The sequence below is a fragment of the Callionymus lyra genome, chromosome 13 (assembly GCF_982586985.1).
Source record: "Callionymus lyra chromosome 13, fCalLyr1.hap1.1, whole genome shotgun sequence".
In the NCBI taxonomy this organism is placed as follows: domain Eukaryota; kingdom Metazoa; phylum Chordata; class Actinopteri; order Syngnathiformes; family Callionymidae; genus Callionymus; species Callionymus lyra.
In genome coordinates this window covers 1,564,767-1,574,766 of record NC_141830.1, presented here as the reverse complement: position 1 = coordinate 1,574,766, position 10,000 = coordinate 1,564,767, and the positions used below count along the sequence as shown (strand labels likewise).

General features: G+C 44.7%; 1 protein-coding gene across 1 annotated transcript in view; it reads right to left on the bottom strand.

The window, feature by feature from the left end:
- Positions 1-10,000, bottom strand: part of syne1a (spectrin repeat containing, nuclear envelope 1a) — a 253,359-nt gene that overhangs the window by 63,951 nt on the left and 179,408 nt on the right. The window contains 5 exon segments of the mRNA XM_087806340.1: positions 1,591-1,764; positions 1,826-2,023; positions 2,124-2,285; positions 2,548-2,643; positions 2,903-3,058. Coding sequence (XP_087662466.1) covers positions 1,591-1,764; positions 1,826-2,023; positions 2,124-2,285; positions 2,548-2,643; positions 2,903-3,058 — 786 coding nt within the window.

The following is a 10,000-nucleotide window of genomic DNA, read 5'->3' as shown; positions in this document are numbered from 1 at the left end:
CTCCTTCAAGAAACATGTGTGTTTGATGATCTACTGACTCCTTCAAGAAACATCTGTGTTTGATGATCTACCGACTCCTTCAAGAAACATCTGTGTTTGATGATCTACTGACTCCTTCAAGAAACATCTGTGTTTGATGATCTACTGACTCCTTCAAGAAACATCTCTGTGTTTGATGATCTACTGACTCCTTCAAGAAACATCTGTGTTTGATGATCTACTGACTCCTTCAAGAAACATCTGTGTTTGATGATCTACTGACTCCTTCAAGAAACATCTGTGTTTGATGATCTACTGACTCCTTCAAGAAACATCTCTGTGTTTGATGATCTACTGACTCCTTCAAGAAACATGTGTGTTTGATGATCTACTGACTCCTTCAAGAAACATCTGTGTTTGATGATCTACTGACTCCTTCAAGAAACATCTGTGTTTGATGATCTACTGACTCCTTCGAGAAACATCTGTGTTTGATGATCTACTGACTCCTTCAAGAAACATCTCTGTGTTTGATGATCTACTGACTCCTTCAAGAAACATCTGTGTTTGATGATCTACTGACTCCTTCAAGAAACATCTCTGTGTTTGATGATCTACTGACTCCTTCAAGAAACATGTGTGTTTGATGATCTACTGACTCCTTCAAGAAACATCTGTGTTTGATGATCTACTGACTCCTTCAAGAAACATCTGTGTTTGATGATCTACTGACTCCTTCGAGAAACATCTGTGTTTGATGATCTACTGACTCCTTCAAGAAACATCTCTGTGTTTGATGATCTACTGACTCCTTCAAGAAACATCTGTGTTTGATGATCTACTGACTCCTTCAAGAAACATCTGTGTTTGATGATCTACTGACTCCTTCAAGAAACATCTCTGTGTTTGATGATCTACTGACTCCTTCAAGAAACATCTGTGTTTGATGATCTACTGACTCCTTCAAGAAACATCTGTGTTTGATGATCTACTGACTCCTTCAAGAAACATCTGTGTTTGATGATCTACTGACTCCTTCAAGAAACATCTGTGTTTGATGATCTACTGACTCCTTCAAGAAACATCTGTGTTTGATGATCTACTGACTCCTTCAAGAAACATCTGTGTTTGATGATCTACTGACTCCTTCAAGAAACATGTGTGTTTGATGATCTACTGACTCCTTCAAGAAACATGTGTGTTTGATGATCTACTGACTCCTTCAAGAAACATGTGTGTTTGATGATCTACTGACTCCTTCAAGAAACATGTGTGTTTGATGATCTACTGACTCCTTCAAGAAACATGTGTGTTTGATGATCTACTGACTCCTTCAAGAAACATCTGTGTTTGATGATCTACTGACTCCTTCGAGAAACATCTGTGTTTGATGATCTACTGACTCCTTCAAGAAACATCTGTGTTTGATGATCTACTGACTCCTTCAAGAAACATCTGTGTTTGATGATCTACTGACTCCTTCAAGAAACATCTGTGTTTGATGATCTACTGACTCCTTCAAGAAACATGTGTGTTTGATGATCTACTGACTCCTTCAAGAAACATGTGTGTTTGATGATCTACTGACTCCTTCAAGAAACAGCTTCTCACCTGGCAGTCGATGAGCTGCTCCTCCATGTCCAGATCTTCGTTCTGGAACTGCAGGGCGGAGCTGAGCGTGGCTCTGGTGCTGAGCAGCCAGTGGTCCAGCTCGTCCGCCTCGCTGTGGTACCGCTGCAGAGCCTGCTCCTGGCGCTGCTCCTCCAGCTGCTCGCTCAGCTTCTCCTGCAGGGACGGGAGCGTCAGCGAGGAGGACCTTCGCGCAAACCAACAGCACTGAAGTCACCTCCAGAAGCTGCCGCTTCCCCGACGCCTTCATCCTGATGGTGGCCATGCGCTCGCCCAGCACCGTCAGCGTGGACTGCAGCGCCAGCTGGTCGGACGCCTCGCCGCCGCCATCTTCATCGTCCACCAGCTCCTCCGACAAGCACGACTGCAGCTGACCGATCTCCTCTTGGAGCATCAGGATCTCGTCCATCAGAGCCTGGAACGACCGTGAGGTGAGGAAACATCTCCGGAGAAGACGAACGTTTGCGAGCTCCTGCTCTTGAAGTTCTTGAACGTCAGCATCACCGGTCTCTCACCTGGTGTGCAGCCATCTGGCTCTCAGGAGTCTTGCTGGGCTCCAGACCTTCACCCAGGGCCGCCTCGATGGACTCCATCTTGGTGGAGATGGACTGCAGCGACTCCTGGTAATGTTGCTGCCGCTCCAGAGCTTCGTAGAGACTCTTCTGCTTCTCGCTGATCTGAGGAGACCAGAAACAACCGTTTGGGTTCAATTCATGGCAGGAGACGCTTCTGAAGATCACGGCGAGAACCTGCGCGCCTGATCCTCAGAGGGTTGACCTCCTCGAGCTGAAGCTCAAGATGATCCATCTCATGAAGAGCATGGATCAAACCAACTCCGTGACAGTTTGATTGCGACTATCGACCAACGTTTTCAAGCCAAGGTTCATTTCCCTGTGAAACCGAAACCTCTCGACGGAAGAAGATGTTTGAAGGTCGTACCACGTTCTTCAGCGTCTCCCAGGATCGCTGCAGGTCGTCCAGGTTGGCGCCGCCCTCTGGCGAGGGCTGGTGCTGCTCCTGCGCAGGTGCGTGAGCCTGGAGGCGGGAACACAGCGTGACCTTGAGACAGATCCGGGTTCCTCGGAGCTTCTGCCGAGGTTCCTTAGTCTGAACATCTTCAAACATCTTGAACAATAGTCCAGGGAAAGAACAAACTGGGAGCGTAAAAAAAAAACAACCTTGAAAGAAAAGCAGCAAGGCAGGAAACAACAGGAGACGCTCGAGGGTTTGTTCATTTTAGTGTCGACCAGATTTGGGACTCGATTTAAAGCCAATTCATGTCGGTTTGATGGGCCGCAGTGGGCAGTACCTGGTCACGAGGCGGGTCAGCCGGAGCGCCCGGGGAGGGCGAGCGGCAGGCCGGGGGAGAGGAGACCTCGCTGCCGGTGCCCTCCTCCCCGGACTCCTCGGTCACCGGAGACAGCAGTGTGTGGCAGCGACCGGCCGTCATCTGACCGACACACAAGCAGGAGGAGGAGCAGGAGGAGCAGGAGGAGGAGGAGGAGGAACGAGGGATGAAGGAGAGGAACACGGACAAGAGAAGACAAGAGTCCAAATGAAAAGGTTGCAAACCATCCTTGAAGGGATGGAAAAACACATGCGTCGGCGAGACACGTTTGGTTTATGGTGTTTTCATTGTGTTGGTTATGAGTTGTGAGAAGATCAGGTAGAAGATCGGGGAGAAGATCAGGTGAGAAGATCAGGGAGAAGATCAGGGAGAAGATCAGGGAGAAGATCAGGGAGAAGATCAGGGAGAAGATCAGTGAGAAGATCAGGTGAGAAGATCAGGGAGAAGATCAGTGAGAAGATCAGTGAGAAGATCAGGGAGAAGATCAGTGAGAAGATCAGGTAGAAGATCAGGGAGAAGATCAGGTGAGAATATCAGGTGAGAAGATCAGGGAGAAGATCAGGTAGAAGATCAGGGAGAAGATCAGGGAGAAGATCAGTGAGAAGATCAGTGAGAAGATCAGGGAGAAGATCAGTGAGAAGATCAGGGAGAAGATCAGGTAGAAGATCAGTGAGAAGATCAGGTAGAAGATCAGTGAGAAGATCAGGTAGAATATCAGGTAGAAGATCAGTGAGAAGATCAGTGAGAAGATCAGTGAGAAGATCAGGGAGAAGATCAGTGAGAAGATCAGTGAGAAGATCAGGGAGAAGATCAGGTAGAAGATCAGGGAGAAGATCAGGGAGAAGATCAGGGAGAAGATCAGGTAGAAGATCAGTGAGAAGATCAGTGAGAAGATCAGGGAGAAGATCAGGGAGAAGATCAGTGAGAAGATCAGGGAGAAGCTCAGGGAGAAGATCAGTGAGAAGATCAGGGAGAAGATCAGTGAGAAGATCAGGGAGAAGATCAGGTAGAAGATCAGTGAGAAGATCAGTGAGAAGATCAGGTAGAAGATCAGGTAGAAGATCAGTGAGAAGATCAGGGAGAAGATCAGTGAGAAGATCAGGGAGAAGATCAGGTAGAAGATCAGGTAGAAGATCAGGGAGAAGATCAGGTAGAAGATCAGGGAGAAGATCAGGGAGAAGATCAGGGAGAAGATCAGGTAGAAGATCAGGTAGAAGATCAGGTAGAAGATCAGGGAGAAGATCAGTGAGAAGATCAGGGAGAAGATCAGGGAGAAGATCAGGGAGAAGATCAGGTAGAAGATCAGGTAGAAGATCAGGGAGAAGATCAGTGAGAAGATCAGGTAGAAGATCAGGGAGAAGATCAGGGAGAAGATCAGGTAGAAGATCAGGTAGAAGATCAGGGAGAAGATCAGGGAGAAGATCAGGTAGAAGATCAGTGAGAAGATCAGGTGAGAAGATCAGGGAGAAGATCAGGGAGAAGATCAGGTAGAAGATCAGTGAGAAGATCAGGGAGAAGATCAGGGAGAAGATCAGGGAGAAGATCAGGGAGAAGATCAGTGAGAAGATCAGGGAGAAGATCAGGGAGAAGATCAGGTAGAAGATCATGGAGAAGATCAGGTAGAAGATCAGTGAGAAGATCAGTGAGAACATCAGGGAGAAGATCAGGTAGAAGATCAGGGAGAAGATCAGTGAGAAGATCAGGGAGAATATCAGGTAGAAGATCAGGGAGAAGATCAGGTAGAAGATCAGGTCGAAGATCAGTGAGAAGATCAGTGAGAAGATCAGTGAGAAGATCAGGGAGAAGATCAGGGAGAAGATCAGGTAGAAGATCAGTGAGAAGATCAGGTAGAAGATCAGGGAGAAGATCAGGTAGAAGATTAGGTAGAAGATCAGGTAGAAGATCAGGGAGAAGATCAGTGAGAAGATCAGGTAAAAGATCAGGTAGAAGATCAGTGAGAAGATCAGGGAGAAGATCAGTGAGAAGATCAGGGAGAAGATCAGGGAGAAGATCAGGTAGAAGATCAGGTAGAAGATCAGGGAGAAGATCAGTGAGAAGATCAGGGAGAAGATCAGGGAGAAGATCAGGGAGAAGATCAGGTAGAAGATCAGGGAGAAGATCAGGTAGAAGATCAGGGAGAAGATCAGTGAGAAGATCAGTGAGAGGATCAGTGAGAAGATCAGGTAGAAGATCAGTGAGAAGATCAGGTGAGAAGATCAGGGAGAAGATCAGGTAGAAGATCAGTGAGAAGATCAGGTGAGAAGATCAGGTAGAAGATCAGGGAGAATATCAGGGAGAAGATCAGGTAGAAGATCAGGTAGAAGATCAGTGAGAAGATCAGGTAGAAGATCAGGTAGAAGATCAGTGAGAAGATCAGTGAGAAGATCAGGTAGAAGATCAGGTAGAAGATCAGGGAGAAGATCAGTGAGAAGATCAGGTAAAAGATCAGGTAGAAGATCAGTGAGAAGATCAGGGAGAAGATCAGTGAGAAGATCAGGGAGAAGATCAGGGAGAAGATCAGGTAGAAGATCAGGTAGAAGATCAGGGAGAAGATCAGTGAGAAGATCAGGGAGAAGATCAGGGAGAAGATCAGGGAGAAGATCAGGTAGAAGATCAGGGAGAAGATCAGGGAGAAGATCAGGGAGAAGATCAGGTAGAAGATCAGTGAGAAGATCAGGTGAGAAGATCAGGTAGAAGATCAGGGAGAATATCAGGGAGAAGATCAGGTAGAAGATCAGGTAGAAGATCAGTGAGAAGATCAGGTAGAAGATCAGGTAGAAGATCAGTGAGAAGATCAGTGAGAAGATCAGGTAGAAGATCAGGTAGAAGATCAGGGAGAAGATCAGGTAGAAGATCAGTGAGAAGATCAGGTAGAAGATCAGTGAGAAGATCAGGGAGAAGATCAGGGAGAAGATCAGGGAGAAGATCAGGTAGAAGATCAGTGAGAAGATCAGGGAGAAGATCAGTGAGAAGATCAGGTAGAAGATCAGGGAGAAGATCAGGGAGAAGATCAGGTAGAAGATCAGGTAGAAGATCAGGGAGAAGATCAGGGAGAAGATCAGGGAGAAGATCAGTGAGAAGATCAGGGAGAAGATCAGTGAGAAGATCAGGGAGAAGATCAGGGAGAAGATCAGGGAGAAGATCAGGGAGAAGATCAGGGAGAAGATCAGGTAGAAGATCAGGTAGAAGATCAGGGAGAAGATCAGGTAGAAGATCAGGGAGAAGATCAGTGAGAAGATCAGTGAGAGGATCAGTGAGAAGATCAGGTAGAAGATCAGTGAGAAGATCAGGGAGAAGATCAGGGAGAAGATCAGGTAGAAGATCAGGTAGAAGATCAGGGAGAAGATCAGTGAGAAGATCAGGGAGAAGATCAGGGAGAAGATCAGGTAGAAGATCAGGGAGAAGATCAGGTAGAAGATCAGGGAGAAGATCAGTGAGAAGATCAGTGAGAGGATCAGTGAGAAGATCAGGTAGAAGATCAGTGAGAAGATCAGGGAGAAGATCAGGGAGAAGATCAGGTAGAAGATCAGGTAGAAGATCAGGGAGAAGATCAGGGAGAAGATCAGGGAGAAGATCAGGTAGAAGATCAGGTAGAAGATCAGGTAGAAGATCAGGGAGAAGATCAGTGAGAAGATCAGTGAGAGGATCAGTGAGAAGATCAGGGAGAAGATCAGTGAGAAGATCAGGGAGAAGATCAGGGAGAAGATCAGGTAGAAGATCAGGTAGAAGATCAGGGAGAAGATCAGTGAGAAGATCAGGGAGAAGATCAGGGAGAAGATCAGGGAGAAGATCAGGTAGAAGATCAGGGAGAAGATCAGGTAGAAGATCAGGGAGAAGATCAGTGAGAAGATCAGTGAGAGGATCAGTGAGAAGATCAGGTAGAAGATCAGTGAGAAGATCAGGGAGAAGATCAGGGAGAAGATCAGGTAGAAGATCAGTGAGAAGATCAGGTGAGAAGATCAGGTAGAAGATCAGGGAGAATATCAGGGAGAAGATCAGGTAGAAGATCAGGTAGAAGATCAGTGAGAAGATCAGGTAGAAGATCAGGTAGAAGATCAGTGAGAAGATCAGTGAGAAGATCAGGTAGAAGATCAGGTAGAAGATCAGGGAGAAGATCAGGTAGAAGATCAGTGAGAAGATCAGGTAGAAGATCAGTGAGAAGATCAGGGAGAAGATCAGGGAGAAGATCAGGGAGAAGATCAGGTAGAAGATCAGTGAGAAGATCAGGGAGAAGATCAGTGAGAAGATCAGGTAGAAGATCAGGGAGAAGATCAGGGAGAAGATCAGGTAGAAGATCAGGTAGAAGATCAGGGAGAAGATCAGGGAGAAGATCAGGGAGAAGATCAGTGAGAAGATCAGGGAGAAGATCAGTGAGAAGATCAGGGAGAAGATCAGGGAGAAGATCAGGGAGAAGATCAGGGAGAAGATCAGGGAGAAGATCAGGTAGAAGATCAGGTAGAAGATCAGGGAGAAGATCAGGGAGAAGATCAGGTAGAAGATCAGGGAGAAGATCAGGGAGAAGATCAGTGAGAAGATCAGGGAGAAGATCAGGTAGAAGATCAGGGAGAAGATCAGGTAGAAGATCAGTGAGAAGATCAGGTAGAAGATCAGGGAGAAGATCAGGTAGAAGATCAGTCATTGTGATGTCATTGTGATGTCATTCACATCACAATGACATCACAAACTCAACAGGAAGTTATAAAAGAGCTCGATGATCATGAAAGAGTCAACAGCAGATCCAGAGATAGTTGGCAGCAGAACTAAGAACCAACTCACTGATCACACAACCTTCTCCCGGGTTTGTGACGCAACACCATGAAACACACACTCTCACCGAGTACACACACACACACATACAAACAGTAACACACACAGCAACACACCCACAGTAACACACCCACACACAATAACAAACACACACAGTAACACACACAGCAACACACACAAAGCAACACACACACAGTAACACACACAGTTACACACACAGTAACACTTACATTAACACACACCATAACAAACACACACAGCAACACTTACAGTAACCCACACACACAATAACACTTACAGCAACACACACCCAGTAACACACACACACACACAGTAACACTTACATTAACACACACAATAACAAACACACACAGCAACACTTACAGTGACCCACACACACAATAACAAACACACACAGTAACACACAGCAACACACACAAAGCAACACACACACAGTAACACACACAGTTACACACACAGTAACACTACCACAGTAACACACACACAATAACAAACACACAGCAACACTTACAGTAACACACACACACAATAACAAACACACACAGCAACACTTACAGTCACACACACACACAATAACAAACACACACAGTAACACACAGCAACACACACAAAGCAACACACACACAGTAACACACACAGTTACACACACAGTAACACTACCACAGTAACACACACACAATAATACTTACAGCAACACACACCCAGTAACACACACACACACACAGTAACACTTACATTAACACACACAATAACAAACACACACAGCAACACTTACAGTAACCCACACACACAATAACAAACACACACAGCAACACTTACAGTAACACACACACACACACAATAACAAACACACACAGCAACACTTAAAGTAACACACACACACAATAACAAACACACACAGTAACACTTACAGTGACACACACACAATAACAAACACAGCAACACTTACAGTAACACACACAATAACAAACACACACAGTAACACTTAAAGTAACACACACACACAATAACAAACACACACAGTAACACTTACAGTAACACACACACACAATAACAAACACACACAGCAACACTTACAGTAACACACACACAATAACAAACACAGCAACACTTACAGTAACACACACAATAACAAACACACACAGCAACACTTACAGTAACACACACACACACAATAACAAACACACACAGCAACACTTACAGTTACACACACACAATAACAAACACACAGCAACACTTACAGTAACACACACAATAACAAACACACACAGCAACACTTACAGTAACACACACACACACACAACAACAAACACACACAGCAACACTTAAAGTAACACACACACACAATAACAAACACACACAGTAACACTTACAGTGACACACAAACAATAACAAACACAGCAACACTTACAGTAACACACACACACAATAACAAACAGACACAGCAACACTTACAGTAACACACACACACACAATAACAAACACACACAGCAACACTTACAGTGACACACACACACACACAATAACAAACACACACAGCAACACTTACAGTAACACACACACACAATAACAAACACACACAGCAACACTTACAGTAACACACACACAATAACAAACACACACAGCAACACTTACAGTAACACACACAATAACAAACACACACAGTAACACTTACATTAACACACACAATAACAAACACACACAGCAACACTTACAGTGACACACACACACAATAACAAACACAGCAACACTTACAGTAACACACACAATAACAAACACACACAGCAACACTTACAGTAACACACACACACACAATAACAAACACACACAGCAACACTTACAGTTACACACACACAATAACAAACACACAGCAACACTTACAGTAACACACACAATAACAAACACACACAGTAACACTTACAGTGACACACACACACAATAACAAACACACACAGCAACACTTACAGTAACACACACACAATAACAAACACACACAGTAACACTTACAGTAACACACACACACAATAACAAACACACACAGCAACAATTACAGTAACACACACAAACAATAACAAACACACACAGCAACACTTACAGTAACACACACACACAATAACAAACACACACAGCAACACTTACAGTAACACACACACACAATAACAAACACACACAGCAACACTTACAGTAACACACACACACAATAACAAACACACAAAGCAACACTTACATTAACACACACAATAACAAACACACACA